Source organism: Struthio camelus, chromosome W (assembly GCF_040807025.1).
Source record: "Struthio camelus isolate bStrCam1 chromosome W, bStrCam1.hap1, whole genome shotgun sequence".
NCBI lineage: Eukaryota > Metazoa > Chordata > Aves > Struthioniformes > Struthionidae > Struthio > Struthio camelus.
Window position 1 is genome coordinate 49,580,036 of NC_090981.1, and position 16,647 is coordinate 49,596,682.

General features: G+C 38.3%; 1 protein-coding gene across 10 annotated transcripts in view; it reads right to left on the reverse strand.

The window, feature by feature from the left end:
- The window catches only part of LOC138064102 (interleukin-31 receptor subunit alpha-like), a 39,575-nt gene extending 27,283 nt beyond the window's left edge, over positions 1-12,292 (reverse strand). Inside the window, exons 1-8 of one of the 10 annotated variants that reach the window (XM_068925122.1) lie at positions 11,076-11,222; positions 10,880-10,996; positions 9,580-9,756; positions 8,071-8,166; positions 7,329-7,544; positions 5,298-5,382; positions 2,675-2,971; positions 1,172-1,292 (exon numbers count right to left, since the gene is read on the reverse strand). In XM_068925122.1, the coding sequence (XP_068781223.1) occupies positions 1,172-1,292; positions 2,675-2,971; positions 5,298-5,352 (473 nt within the window). In that variant the 5' untranslated portion in view covers positions 5,353-5,382; positions 7,329-7,544; positions 8,071-8,166; ... (1 more) ...; positions 10,880-10,996; positions 11,076-11,222. Of the gene's footprint in view, positions 1-1,171; positions 1,293-2,674; positions 2,972-5,297; positions 5,383-7,328; positions 7,545-8,070; positions 8,167-9,579; positions 9,757-10,879; positions 11,289-11,335; positions 11,474-12,152 lie in introns of those variants that run through there. The other 9 variants (XM_068925118.1, XM_068925125.1, XM_068925119.1 and 6 more) reach the window with 9 other exon arrangements.
- Positions 12,293-16,647: the final 4,355 nt, after the last annotated feature.

The following is a 16,647-nucleotide window of genomic DNA, read 5'->3' on the forward strand; positions in this document are numbered from 1 at the left end:
CTACCTTCAAAATTGTATCTGAGATCTGTCTTGAAACAACATTGATTTCATCATTTTCACAGTAACTTACAGAAAGAGTCTTACTACTCAGAATTTAACTGAAATAGAAAAAAATCTCAAAAATACTAAAAAGCGTGAGACGACTACCTGTCATGTGTAAATACAAGCCCACAGCTGTGAGCAATCCAAAACCAACAACAAGCACTTGATTCTTTCACTGAAGCATTATGATCCCAAAGAACCCTACGTTAAACCCTACTAGCATTAACTGGCTTACACAGTTTTGCCTTTTGGGGGGCTAAAAAAGAAGTTGCCTTAAAATAGTAAATTTATTACAGAAGAAAATTTGATCATATTTTGCATGCTAAGGGCAACCTTCTGTGACCCATGTTTATTGGCTAGCTAGCCTCTGGCAAGAAGCAGTTAAATACCAAACATATTTTGTTGCATGCACACGCAAATTATATAATTTTTAAACATTTATACAAACAATACAGATGAAGGCTTTGGTTTGCAATGGTTCTGTTTCAGAGTACAATATATAATGCATGATATGCTTCCAATAAGTAAAGGAACTTGAAATTTGCACCTTAAATTAAAAGATGTATACATTCTATCCCTATGTGCAACACATTAGTACCTCCAATCATATTTGGTATGATCAGGCAGGATAAAAGAGCCTTTGCTTTAAATAATTATCAGTTTAAAATCATTAGAGAAAGAAGTGAGCTTTTTAAAATTCCCATACTAGAAGGGGACAACTAGTACCAAAAGAAGTTTCTAGGTAACACTCCAACAAAGCACCTTCATTCTGACTTGGTAGCAGAATAACCTAAAAGATGATATTTGCACCTAGGTTCACTGAGCTTTTGATTTAGTTAGTAATGTTAATTTAACAGTATAAAGAAATGTTACTTTTGATGTAAATATTTGTCTACTAAACATTGGCTTGAAAATGCTCACTTCTTTCGTACAGAGTACTAAAAAGGTATCGGATTGTAATCTCTTCCAATCATTACCAACTCAAAATTGAGTCTACTGACTTAGGACTGCTATTGACTCTAAACTCTGTGGTGCTTCCAGGTTTTGTTCACGCAGAAGCTGGAACATGAGGGAAGGGAGCCAGCAGTCTCACCCCGATACCCTAGTTCCCAATATATTCTACACTTACATTTTTCTATAAAGAGTATAGCTTGTTGTAAGATTCGTTTGTCTTCCTGAAGTCCAACTACAAGCAAGTTCAGCATCAAAGTAATAAACGCAGGAAATATTTCCTGGTGCGTCCGGTGGAACTACATTAAAAAAAAAAAAAAAGAATTAATTCTGGTAAAAATAAACAACTTTATTAAAGACCATTTGTGCCAGTCAAAAGGCAGATTGTAGCAAACGTCAGTAAACGGCTTGCATAGAACTTTTTTATTATTTCATTTCTTACTGCCCTCAAAACTCTTCCCAAAACCAAAACCACTGTTTCTTTCCTGTGGAGAGAGAAAGATTTGCTCCAATTACTCCTCAGAAATATTTAGTTAAGTAGACTTGAAGGTACTTTTACATTATCCCAATAATAACTTCATATCAAGCCAATAAATGCACTGTTCTGAACCTCTAACTACATCTACTGCAGAGTGACTGTAGCTAAAGGCCAGTCCAGCCAGTAAGAAAAACAAAAATGCTACAGAAGTCCAGGAAGAGAGGGCCGTCTCTGAAATATCAGACTCTTTTTGGTTCCTTCCCAGAATGTCTAATCACATATTTGGTAACACTGCTAATCTGAGGAGCCTGCATTGTCTTATAGGGCAGAAGACTACTCCCTGGGAAACATATCGGTATGACCCTGAAGAGAGCACTAATTCTGGATTCGCTTTATCTTATGACCAAGATGGTAGAAAGGGAATCCTCTGCAGTCTCTATAGTCTAAAATCATCTATGAAAATACAATACGCTCAAATATATCTTTTATCAGCCAGACTTCTTCACTGAGAAGAAATTGCGATTGAAAGGAAGAAAACTGCTCTCAGTTAAATAATTTAGTTGAAGAAGTCTTCTCTCCAAAAAATATTTTTTCTGTTCCACCCAATATAATACCTCAAAAGACCTTCCTTTTATTGACAAGTTTATGGCACACTGAACACTGGGCACAGGCAATAATTTCTGCTGTTCTTTATTTTAGAGATGTAGTTCTCTGCATTTATTGCTCTTTTACTGGAGCAGAGACCCCAGGCATATATTAATATAATCTGGACTTAATCTGTCCAAAGAATTAGAGCAGTTTTATGTATATATTTACTTTTTCACCTTTTTCAGGTGAGACTAGAGTTATAATTTCTATGAAAGAGAAGATCAGTGAGGAAATCCTCCCCAGAGGAAGCTAAAAGTTTGCTAGGCTAGACAAGAGACTTAATCAAAGGGACAGATCCAATACTCACTGAACTCAACAAAAAGCACCCGCTGACTTCAGTTGACCAAAAGTCAGGGTCAGAGAGGTTATAGACTAGCACCAGTAAAGAGACAACAGCAATTTCATGCTTTAGTTCAGATAAAAAAAGAAGATACCTGAATACCGGTGTCTTAAAACTGCCAAAAGTTTAAAAAAAAAAAATTACTTTTAAAAATAAAATTTTTACAACAAGCTACTCAAAAATGTTTAATTTCATTGTCCTATATTTCTACTTACAGCCAGATTTAACTTCAGTGTGAACCAAAAGTTGTTCTTTGCCTAGATACTTAATGAAACATTTCACATGTGCTTTGCTGTAAGTGAAATTATGGATGGTTACACTAGATACAGTCTCGTTGACAATGTTATAGTTTTCCTGAGTGATCAGTTCATGATTCAATTTCCAGATGATGTGGCTTGCATTTCTGTGAGGCATGTAGTGTTTTCCAAGAACACAAAATAGTTTCAGGGTGGATCCTCTTTCAATTTCAGGAGATGAAGGAAAAATTTCAACATCTCTGACAGAGTTTTCATCTAAAAACAAAATCAAAGATATCATATAACCCGCTTTCTTTTAAAATACCTGTGGAAAAATGATAACTAACTTTGTTATCAACAGGTATGTCTATAGATCATTTAAGCAATGAAAGATCTGATGTCCTGAAAGAGGCGGCTTCAGGAGGTTTGCTTCCAGTGTGTTAGGCCCAGCCCAATGACAGCACCGCCTACACTAGGAAAACGTTGACAGCGGTCATCCAGAATGGGCCAGTCTCCCAGCTAAAATGGGGACTTCCAAAGGTATTTGTAAGGCATTTGCTCTCAAGCGAAAATATACAGGCGTGACAGCTTGAGTGCTGGCACTGGGAGACAGACCTCTTTAAATAATATTTATATAACCCATTTGCCCTTCTAAACCTATTTTATGCACAATGGGAAGTTTTTTAAATGTAGTGCAAGTAAAAAGCTCAGTCACTGGAATCTGACATTACTGCTTGTAAACTCAGTTTATAGTAATTATCATACTAATATACATTTTGTATAAGAATGATGTTCCTACAGCTTCCCAGAAACAATGGAAAAAATTTAACAATTTTTTTTAATAGCTGAAAATGAAGAAAGGACAATCTGTTATCTTTCTTTTTGTCTTTTCATATATAAGAATAGTTTTTTAAAAAACATTTAAAGAGTGTATATATGACTTAGATGGTATCATCACTAAGAGTATACCAGAAAACACAACAAATTGCTAAGGTTTAAAATTTATAATTAAGTTCCAATATATTCTGACATATTATTAATATTTTTACCTTCATAGTATTTATATTCTCTAATATAGTACAGGAATTGAATACAAAATTCGTATGAAACATACATAAAAGGAAAATATAAAAGCAGGCTGAAAGAATGAATTCAGCAGAGTTGTTGAGCAGTGCAAGAATCACTCATTGGCATCCTGCAAGGAACCGATGTTTTTATGTTTTTCACTGATACTTATTTCTTAGTGCCAAACTACATTAATAACTGTTACATGAAAGCAGAAAACAATTTTTATGGTTCCCTTTCATTCCTACATTCCTGCAAAGAAATTCTTTCTTGTTTTCTGATAATTCTCTCTTTTGGTGCACGTTAACTGCTAGGTGAATTGAATTATGTTTATTTCCTTTTGTATCCAAGTCGTACTACTAGTTGTTCTAAATACCACTACAGAAATGCCTGTATATCAACTTTAAGCATTCAACTGCACTGCTCTACCATGTACCATTCCAGTTTCTCTGTACGTATGCACCTCTCCCCTATAATCCCAAAACAACTTTAAAACATAAGTGCCATTATATAGCACATTACTATTTCATTTTAAGTTTGAAAGAAAATAAATTGTATGTGAAGTGTCAGTCATTGTCACAAAGCCATTATTCCAAAGAGCATTATTCCATACTGTGATATCCTATTCCAACTAACCTATACTATTGAATTTAACCAGTTTAAACTGACGCTGTTGTCAGAAGTAGCATTTTTAATCCCTGATCATCCCTTCACTCCAGTGCTATTCCCTTCCTGTGCCAAATCAATTATCTGTGTAGTGCACCACAAAGAAACCAGTACTGATGAAAATTAAAAACCTGGCAGAAATTTAGTTGTCATTCAAATCAGTTTCCTAACCGCTTCACAACTGGCCACACTAGCGGTTGTTCCTATGGAAGCAGAAAGAGCTCCAGAACTACAGGGAGAGCAGAACTATTTTTTTTCCCCTCCCAACTTCAGCAGCTGTGGGGGGAGAGGGCTTAAACTGACTGTTGAACTATGACATTAAAAACTGATCTTCAGATATTGCTGACTTAAAGTTAGGAATAATGTGAAAAAATTGATAGTCGTTCCATTAATCTCTGAATAAATAATATTTGACAATAATATTTGTCTTAAACCAGTATCACGACTTTAAACATTAACTGCTCTTTAAATGTTCATATGTTACATAAATATTAATTTGTTCTGTCAGCAGATCTCCAAATTTACCAGTCTCAACAGCCCAAGAGGAATTAAACTATGATACGATTTTCAGATGCAGATTCCCCTCCTACATCCTGTGCAACAGGGAAATAATTGCACAGGTAAACTTTAAGATACACAAAAGAAAACAAACCCAGACTATAATGATCACAGTTAACATTCCACAAAAAGAGATCAAGAACGCCAAATTAATTTGTTGCTCTATACTGTACACTACTTAGCCAATCACTAACTTCTATTAAACAGATTTTTTCCATTGTCATAACTCTTGGAAACGTCATTTAGAAAAGGTCATCTTTTAGAAAACTTTCTTAACAACACACGCAAATAATCAAGCAGCTTTCCATCCTACCTGCTGCAGAGCTCCTGCAGAGCAGAACAAGCATCCAAATCAAATGGTAGAACATTTCCTTTTCAGTAACTAGATGCAGGAAATGCTATCATAAAATAAAAATAAAATTAATATACTTCAAGCAAAGGTGCCGCTGAAACTTTAACACTTTGTATACATTTATGTAATAAGAGTTAGCAATCAAATTCAACGTACCTCACTTGGGTCTAAATTAAAAACAAGCAGAAACAAATACAGCTTTTGCGTAAGTTAGCAAACAGAAGAGACCTACTGCATGATTTGATCTAATTTAGTACAATAGAGGAGAGGATTGCATGGGATCTAGGGAAGAGACCTCCCATAACCTCTCCTCCTGGCAATGAGCTCTTAATTTGGTTCAGTTAATGCTCTGCTGCATCTCCTTGCACCTCCTCCAATGCTGATTAGTAGCTGGTTATTTGACATGCAAATTGCCAGTTACAAATCAGAGATAGGGTAACAACTCAGCAAGTTACAATGCTCATGTCTTATGTGGTTGTCACTGTGCTGATACATGCTTAAGTCTTTGCCTGTTTACTTGTTTAAGACACTGAACGTGTAAGTGTTGAAAGAATATTCCTGACTAAAAAGTCAATCATAAACTCAGAAGTGCTTCACTTAACTCTAAATTCAGATCCCCTAGTAAACAAACAGCACAAACAGCATGCCTTCTTACAAGAGCTGTTTAGAAAGATGCTTGATTCATCAAAACCACATTACTTGCAGGAACGAACAATTTCAATCAATGAAGGTCTCAAAAAAAGATATCAAAGTTGCTGAAACAAGGCTTTCTCAATACCAAAAACTGGTTTTCCATTTACTTTGAAATTCAGGCCACTTAGAATAATTACAGCTTAAAAACATTAAGAAGTTAGAGGAAAAACTGACGAAAACTAACCTTTCTATTTAGGACTCTTTCTAAAAATCACCTTTCCTCCCCCAGTTTCAGGGTAAGAAAATTGTTTCCATTCAGATTTAGTTCTAAGACTGTTTTTAATTACATAAACACCTATTTCTGCATGCAATCTAGCAGTTACGCCTATGAATAAAGAACACGGTACATCTATAAATGGAAGAAATCATATGTCTTTAGCTCATGCAAAGCGTAAGCCCAGTAATGGTCAAGGATTTTTAAAATCTTTGATGGAAATGCCAAACCTGATGGGGTATGCCTTCCTATTAAGCAAAAAGGAAGTATAAAAAGCTGTTGTTGACTTTCAGTCTTTAGTAACAACTACTGCTGTTCCACTGTGCCAAGCTACTATCTGGAGGGACAGATACCAGAACAGCCAACAGCTGAACACCAGGAGTCCGAGCCTGTACTTAGTCCCCCAGGCCATCTGAGTGTGATGTAATGCACAGACTAATTTAGAAAAGCCGTAAGTATAAATGTTCAAAACTCCAAAGCACAAATCCATTAGTATTTACATAGAGCTTAGTGGGAAAGAGGACACTTCAGGCAAATGATGCAAATAGGAACAGCTGGCTCCTTCCTAGACAACGGGGTGCGGGAGCCTCAGCTTCCAGGACTAATGCCATCAAGAGCAAATAAACCAGTGAGCATCAGAAGAGGAAAAGGGAGGTTTCCTACTTAAATCAAAGAGAACAATATGGTAATATACGGGAGGAAGCAGTAGATGTGAGAGATGGTGTCTTTTGCCAACTCTCCAAACCCTTACGGATGAAGCCTTGACGTGCTCACGCATGGAAAAGTGACAGACACTGTAGTAAATGATGCTGAGCATACTGGTTTTATAATCCAGTCTCTAACTGATACAAAAATAGTTTGCTGAACCTCAAGCCAGGATGAATAAGATTTAAAATCTGAACATTTAAAAATAGGGACTTCATTTAAATAGGACTTGCACACGTTATGTTAAAAAAAAATCCAAATTTGAAATGATAAGCTACATTAAAACTTAATGCTATCATAATCTACTAAAATCATTTAAAATTCAAAGTATTACTCAAACAATACAAATTCATTAAGAAAACAGAAACCATCAGACTTACGGAGGCCTTTGACAGAGCAATGGGGAGCAGAGCCTCTTGAAATGGCTACGCCAAATTTGACAGCAGAAACTTGCTCTACAGATGCCAGGAAGAATACAGCCTTTGTTTCTACTTCTTTCAAAGTTCAATGACTTGTTCATGTAAAAGCTGCAAAATTACTCGAAATTGAAAAAGCAGGAAAGATGTTTTCTTCTTTCAGTGTCTAAATAAAAAAAACTAGGCACAAAAGGACAAGATACACTTGTTCTAAAGTCCTGAAGGACATAGTGACCAGGAAAAGTCAGTTCATTTAAAACCTACTGATAGCAATTCTTTTGTTTAGTACACCCCAGAGCTATGAAAGCAAAATTGTTTTGATAAACCTTTTCCTTCATGCTAGAACGCTATTTAACATATCAAATATTAACACATTTTAATATAAAATGCTATTTTAATTCCAATTTCCACCCAAGTGCAACTTGCATAGAAAAACCAGTACCTCCTACATAGAGTAATTCATTGTTTTGTAAACTAATACAAGCATAACAAATAAGTCTCTGAATATATCTTAAGGTATAGCTGCTCAAGAGAAAACAGTTGTAAAATGTATTTGTTTGGCAATATATTACACCTCATAATAAATTTATTCCCTAAAAAATTAAGTTTTTAAGACTATGACCCCAAAACAAGATTAAATTTTTTTTAAATAGGCTGCTCTTGCTCATTCAAACTACATGACCATTTCTGATTCGATGATACTCACTCAAAGAAAGGGCAGGATATCAATACTGCTACAAGTGGTGATAGTGCTAGGTAGAACAGCAGAGTTCATAGCTGCACTGTCATCCCTGTTCTTTATCTGCGAGAAAGAAAAAACAGCCTAGCAAGGGCTTAAATAGGCTTCACCTACAGGTCTGATCTTTCAGTCCTCCTCTTAGCCTTAGTGTCTGAGAGACTACCACCATTAGAGCCTACCCTGAGAGATGACTACGTGCCAAATGTTTTCAGGCAGTAAGACATTATTAGATATAATGGTTGCCTTTGCACCCTTCCCTTGAGCACAGTAACTCAGATAATGACAGACAACAAAACAGAACCCAAGATGCTTCTACTATAGCAGGAAATTAGGTGAGAAATTCAGACGGTCCTAGCAGTAGGATCTGTGCCTCATGCTTTAAAGAATGGCAAGAACTCCCAAGAGAGTTTTGCCCCAAGCCAGATCCTCCCAAATCTGGCAACTGTTTTAACTTGTAGTTTGTAACACACATCAGCCAGAAAACAAGAGGGAGGATTTTCTGTACCACTTCAGAGCATTAGTCCACCTCGCCCAGCTTTGCCTCTTAAACTAAGACCAATGCCAGATGCTCCAGAGTAAAATACACACAGGCACACACAACCACTTGATAACAGTTAGCAAACTGTTTTGGAAGTGGGAAGCAGGGTAAGGAGAAGGAGAAAAACTTTCCTAGACTGTTCAGGTGATCAGCTAGAGCCCTAAAACACAAGGTAGGATTATAATCATTGTCCTAACGCAGTGCTGAAAGTATTACAAGAATGTTGAGAAAACTGTAAGATATCCTGTGCTCCCACAGCAGCAAGAAGGAAAGAGAAGAACAAAGTGACCATAAAACATCACTTTCCAACTTTCTTTTCAGTCAGAAGATATTACCATGGCCCTGCAGCCTACCTATCCACATAATACAGGCATTCTGAAAGCCAGATCTAACCATATATTCTAGAAAACATTATAAACTCATCTCACAGACTCAGCTGAGTTCTGCACGTAAACTGCTATTACAATACTTATTTTTAGGAGTTAATCTGAATACAGGCAATCACTGCACACCACTTGATTTCCCATATTTTCCACAATAACTGAGAGGTTTGCTCCCCACTCCCACTATCAGATATCCTTCTCCACCTGCAAACACCTACATGTACTCATCTCAGCTTATACAAACTGTAAACGTTATACTCTTCATGTCCTCCTTAAAAAGGTTTGTTTTCCATTCCCTCGGGTAACTTTTTAATTCTCTTTTGAAGGTTCTCCAATATTTCACATCCCTTCCTCAACAGTGAACACGTCTGAATAGTCAGAGCAGGAGGGGGCGACAGTCTCCATCACATTAGTACAATGACTATGCAACACGACAGTAAAGCCCAGTGCGCAGCTAGTCTTCACCTTCCCCTGGCCACCAGCACTTTTACTGCTGGATGCTAAGCATCTCACTTATGCTGTTATATGAACATAAGATCTCTATCAGATACTTACCCGCTACGCCTCTTGTCATATATCAAAGCACAACAGTAGCTCTTTTTCCCAACAATTGAGGTAGTCATCTAGAAGGATCCTTAGGTCCTTCCAAGTCACTACTTTCCAAGAAAGCTTTTCACCCTGTTGAGCACACTCTGGATTCTTTGGTCCTAAATATATTTGTCCTGTGCTAGCCTGTATGAGACAGTTGCATAGTAAACATTTTACTCTGCTGACTCAAATCATCTTGTAGAGGTTTTACATGGGTTTATGTCCTTTTTGTTTACTACCTCTAATTCTGATATAATGTGTAAACTTTGCCAACAATATCTTAGTCAAAGCTGCCGACTGGAATATGGTATGGTAATGTGAAACCAATCTCCATGAGAACCACTAAAAACAACTGCATTCTGAGATCTGCCAGAAAGATGTTTTTTAATTGAAAAAACTCCCTGTAAGTCCCAAATAAGGCAAGCTTTTTTTTTTTTTTTTTAATTGTCTACTGAAATCAAGACATATCATTTTCGGTATAGCTACCTTTACCATACAAAGCTTTTTTTTCCTGCACCTTTTCCTTTTGAAATCCTCCTTGTTGACAGTTTAGAATCCAAACTGACTACTCCATTCTTTTGCCCAATATGTTAAGTTTTTTTTCAAGCATGAAATCCCTTTCTTGCCCAGCATCTTAATTTAGGGACCAGAAGTTAGGCTTCAAATATTTTAGATTCTTCTTTAAAACACAACACTCAGGCAGTCCCTTAAAGAAGCTCAGTGCAGCTTCTCCAATTTAAGGATGAGTGTGTGTAGGTAATACTGATTTAAATCAGATGAAATCCAGATATGCCTCTTCGAAAAAAATTGAGTGAATACAATTTAAGCAGCCAACACTTGGCAAACAGCCTGTACTGCCTTTGACACAAATTGCATATATTGCAAACATTTTGAGAAGTCATGCCATTGTATACACAAACAAAACCACTGCCAAAAGACACACATCACTGTAGGATCGTCTTCCTAAAAGAGAAAAACAATTAGCTAAATAGGAAATTTAAATTCTTACCGTCTCATGCACTCAAAAGAAACGAGCAAATCTGAAGGGATTTGCTTGGCCTGAAGTCCTTTGTGTGAAAGAGGATGTTATACAAGAGTGTAATCCCAAACCTCAATTTGAGATTACCATCCGAAGAGTTTCGAATGCGTGCACACAGCATTGCTGGTAAAGATTATACCCCAGGGAAGAAGCTCATACTTTCCCACATACAACATCAACAAAACTTCACAGAAGGACCTCCGTTAGAAAGATAAGCCTTTAACTTACCACAGTTGCAGAACAGGAATTTCTCTGAACGTGGAATTGCAACCACTGCCTCTCCAAGATTAGAAAGGGATGTAATAAAATGGGAAGTTAGAGGCACAGCACAAGTAACGCTTTTTCCTGTAAGTGAGAGAAAGAAAACATTGGCAGCGCCAGCAGCAGGGAAGCGGGCGTAAAGCTTTCCCCAAGACCGAGATACCCTATTGTACGAGTCGGTAAGGAGCGCGTTTGCTCGCGCGGAGCGCTGCACAGGAAACAACCAAGGCAGCATCAGGCCCCAGCGGCCGGAGCACGGGCAGAGCCCGGCTCAGGGCACCCGGCGCACCGCGCGGGCGCAGCCCCCAACAAGGCTGGGGGGGCGGAGGGGAGGGGAGGGGATCTCCGCCCGCCCCCTCAGCCTCCCCGGCCCCCCGCCGCCGCCAGGGGCCCGGGCTCCCATCGTGCAGTATAGGGACAGACCCAGCAGCACCCTGCAGCCGTTCAAATGCCAGAGGCTCGGGTGCTCCGGGACAAAACCGTGCATCGCACAGCTTTCTTCTGCTCTAGTACTGGCAAACGGGGTGGGGGCTCAGCTCCACAGGCAGCGCCGCGCCCTTCTGCACCCGTTCTGCACCGAAGGGCCCTGTGTTTCCTCCTCGGTCAGAAAAAAGGCTTCTGGGGTAAGCGATTTAGAGGTGTAACCCCATTCGGAAAAGAAAGATCCTCTGACTCTAGAGGTCAGAGACAGCACACACGCATATTAGCTCTATGACTAAACAGACAATCTGCAGTTTCCAGAAGCGTAGATTTTAGGGTGTCTTGTTACAAAGCTCACACTGTATTTAAGGCTGCTTGAAAGTATTGTCTGTATAATGATATATCCAACATTTTGATGTAGATGAGTCAATTCAGCAATATGTCTTTAAACTGCATAACCATTTAAAATGAAACAAGCGTATTAAGTAGCAACCATTACTGACACACACTGACAAGAGATGTACCTAATTCATTATTTAGGTAATCAGCACTTACAGAGAGAAACAACAGAAGTTAGGATCCCTTTTAAAGCAAACAAATGTATTCCAACTAACGACTTAGAGGAAAATCATCCAGCCATCAGCAACATAAAAAAGAAGGAGTGTAATCAAAATTGGAAGGCATATTGCAATTAAAAGGGATGCTCTGAAGTTAGTGAGTGGGAATTTAAAGTCCTCAGTAATGCGTTTCTTATTAAGCATCAGCAGTCCATTTGAAGCAGACAATTAAATCTCCAAGCACAGATACTGCTTTTCAATACCTTCATCAATACAGATGTCATCCAGGGGTCTTGTCCCCAGTCCAAGAAGAGATCCATAACCGAAGTTACATGTGCATTTCCCCTACACTGTTGTCACAGGCAAGCTAGAGTAGATAACAAGCTGTAATAGATCTGGATACAGGATTTTAAACAAATAAACAAACAAACAAATCACAAGATTAGTCAAGCAGGGTCATAGCTCTATCGTACAAACTTACATGCTTCCCCTGGCCAGCGCTATGTTCTCTAGGTGTCAGCTTCCCGTCTCTGCTGGCCCAGAAAGGCCTGCCAGTTCCCTGCTGTGCAGATGCCCACAGCTACCAGCCTCAGGCTTTACCAGCCAGCATTTGCATCCGTATATCTCTCCCATCTCTAGGATCCTTCCCTATTTCCAGAATCTTTCCTCTAGTCAGGACGTTCACCTTCTTTCTGAGCTCCAAGCCCCAGTTTGCCCAATGTAATAGTCTATATGTAGAAGCACAAAACGTAATCAGACTACTAGTAGGTGGCCTGTCTCATGCCTCTAATAGGAGGATTCAGGACATGTCAATTCTGTTTAGTCCAGGTGTTATAAGACTTCACACCAGCCCATACAGCTGTAGCTAGCAAGCAGCAGGCTTAATATCCCCCACCGCGCACACAAGTATTTGCTACCTGTCACCATTCACAGGCTGTTTTTTGTGCCAACTACAACTATCCACACCATTTCACCCTGCTGATCCCGGTATCTAAATAAGCCTGTTTGATAAAGCGAAATCCCCCAAGCAAACCGGATTTCTCAGGCCACGTTGCTGGTGTGCTTGAACGCTTTGTAGTCAGAACCATGAGTCCCGACATCCACTTTATTGACTCTTTCCTACTGCTATTACTTTTACTACTAGCTGCCTTTTTCTTGGCCTTTCCCTCACAGCAGCCATTTCAGCCCACAGCTTCAGCACCCGCCCCAACTTCCAGAGCATTCATTAGCCTTCATCTTTTCAGCTAAGCATCCAAATTCATGTAGGTAACTTGTTAATTTTGTTTTTATTTTTGGATCGACACTGCTGTCTCCCCACCCTTCATGACCTAAGTGCAAGGCTGTACTGTGAACTGTTTTGATGTTTCTAAATTTCCTCTGCTATTTAGAGTTTTGTGGGTTTTTTTTTTAATGTTAATAACGTTCAGTTACTTTAACGTTAATATATATGCTGATATTTGGAAACTTCAATTTATTTTACTGTTAAATAACCTATAAAACAAATGTGATTTAATAGAAACAGAACCAAACTGACATCTACACTCTCCTTGGCATACCAGAAATGTTGCTTCAATGAACATAAACAGGACTAGACTCTTTGAATTGTGTGCACCTGTATCCTGGACATGCTCTAATAGTTGCCTGTGCTGACAGATCAATAACAACAATATGCTGCATTAACTTAGAAGATTGCTCAATCTTTCAGAGGGAGGAAAACTTGCAACAGACCTAACAAAACAGTTAAGCAAGCGCTTAAAAATAAATAAGAGTCATGCTTCTGACTGCTTCAGGACTGCTCAAAAGCTTAAAGTTCCCATAGTTTTAAATGTTCTGGTGGACTGGGCTGCAACACTTCGGACGTTCCAGAGGGCACTTGATGAAAACAGCAGGAACTATTCCAGCTACCACCATCTTTAATGATTTACTTGTAAAGAAAAACATCCTACAAAGAGGCGACATGATTCACTACAAGTGATTTGCCATAGAGACAGAAAACTAAGTTAAAGAATATCATAGAAATCCATGCCAGAAATGTGTTTTCACATCCACGCTTATGTACATTTTTATCCAGTCTGGGGAGGAATGCTCTTAAAAGGTAAACTATTTTGCCTTGAGGGTGGGAAGAAAGCAAAGCTGCTAGTGCTGAAATGCAGGGGAAGAAAGCGCCCTCAAAAGGAAGACTCATCATATTTCTTCCCCATTCTGCTTTACCAACCAATCTTTTGACTGGTGATTCAGGGATGGCCAATCCAGGGACTGCCTGATCCCTGGATGCTACTCCTTCTTGAAGGGAGGTATTTGTGCTGATCATACCAACAGGGAAAGGCAGAACACTGCAGAACTACTGCTAAAAAAATCTGACCTCTGATCACTTATTAGCTTAGAGTAGCTCAGTTTTGAAAAGTGTTTCTCTCCTGCATTATGTATGACCGCACACAATAATAAAGGTACTAATCACTGTATAATTACAGTGAGTCCGTATAAATTAGCACTTGGTCACAGAAGAAAATTGTGTAATTGAGTGGAAAAAGTGAAAGGCATTTTCACAGGCCAGCCTTGCGAAATTTAATCTTTGCAGTCTTGATGAAAGGATGTTTGATGCAGTGTGTACTTCATAATTCAACTTCCAAAATAACAAAGAAGGTTTCAATTCCAACTTGGTTGAAGACTCAGTATCTTTAAAAAAAAAAAAAAAAAAGAAAAGAAAAAAAAAGAACAGGGTGTAGGGTGAGGACAACATTAGAAATTATTTTCTAAAAATCACTCATGTTCACAGGAAACCCGCAAGCATTCAGAAGTGTAATTTCAAAAAGCAGTCAAAAACTCTGCGACATTTTGAACTGCATGTACATCTTCTTTTGATTCATCCAATTGTAATGAGAAATGTATAGAGTCGGACATACTTGACAAGAACCTGCACAAGAAAAGAACCAAAACACTTCAAATCCTCAAGGAACACTTAGTCAGATTCACGCTCAAAGAGAAAGAAAAGGTATGCAAGTTTCTAACTGCATTGGTCTCATTCAGCCATTTTCAATAACTTCCAAATTATTTTAAGTGATGTGTTCAAAGCAGTTCTAACCTAGCCATCCTTGCCAGCCAAATCCTCACTGAAACTGAAGACAGAGGTGTGTGAATCAGACATCTATACGAAAGGACAAAACAGTAACAACCAAGACATGAACAAGATGACCACATCCACATTACCTACTTCACCAGCATCCTGAAAAGCCATTGCTCATTGCTGTTGCCAAGGTTAAACTCAAGGTGCACATGGTAGTAACTAGTGTGAGAAAGCAGCATCTCCTAAGCACATTTGTTACTTTACCTTGCTATTCCGTAGCCAAAGCAAGAGCAAATCTACCTCTCCCCTTCACTCTGCTCTTTCCATCTATCCTTTCTCTTCCTGTGGCTCTCCAGTCCTTACAGGAATTTTTTTTTTCCCTATGAGGATACAAAGCCTTCACCCAGACCTTGATGAGCCATTCTCTTGAAAAGCACACATTTTCCCCATATTGGGAACAAAGTATTGGCTAATTCAAATACCAAAGCCATAATTCCTGGACTTATAATCATAACTTAATTGTGAAGGGAGCCAGAAAAAAAAACATTATGTTTGGTTTCTAAAGGAGGCTTTTTGTTCTTTTCATTATCAAGTTAACTTTAATTAGAGCATGTTAATAAAGTCTGTAAGAGATGACCTGATTTACTGAGACCTGTATTTATTTTTATAGAAGTTCAAAGGTAGCCACACCACATTCTTACTGGTAGCTTTTGTAGCTAGAGAAGGGTTATTATAAAAAAACAAAAAAACAAAAAAACTATGTTTTAACTATTTTAATTTCTTTTTATAAAACAATTCTTAATTCTTGTATATCTTCTATTTCTAACTATTGAAAGGACAGCTGATATCTTTGAAAAAAAGGCTCTCCCAATAGCCACAGCAGCAAAAAACCCCAATAGCTTGTATTTATGCTTGGAAATTCTAACTGCTTCAGAAGCCACAGCTTCATTGCACAATAGTATTAAAGTTAGTCAATATAATTCAATATAATTTCAGATCTGCCATCATGGCAGATTTACATCATGGAGCACTTGTAGCATGGTTCTAAAGTTACAGTGCAAATTGGGCTGCATTTCAACTACTTTATAATGAGATCAAATGCACACATTTGCATAGCTATGCCATATGAAGGAAAATCATTTTGTTCTAGTCAGTAGTAAGATGAAACTGTGCATCAGGATGTATTATTTTCAGTTTATAAAAGGTACATTTCCACAACAGTATAAGTTGACATTAAGATGACACTGCCCTAGTCCTTCCGTTGTCTCTTTTGACGTTCCTGACTTCTCTTATGCCAGTAGTGGTGCACAGACCCTTCGATAATCTAACTCAGAGCACTAAATCAACAGAAAATCCTTCACTTTTGTTAGACTGATTTCTTCTGGTTTGGGGATCTGAACTGCCTCATCCCCTTAAATCTAAAGGGGAGGGACCGGAACAGTGGTTGCACCGACTTTCATTGGCTTAAGCCACTGCAGAATGCACAAACAACAACAGTGACATTCTATTTCCAGCTGATTTAGCTTGTGTGTGGGAAAAAAATCCAGTTGAAAGTAGTCAGAGTGTAATCAGCTTCTGAGTATTTCTGGTTTTCATTAGGTAAGCTATTTGTTGTCAAAAAATGTACTAGCATCAGGAACAAGGGGTTATTTAAGTGGTGGAAGAAAAAAATTAACTGCCCTTCTTGGATTTCT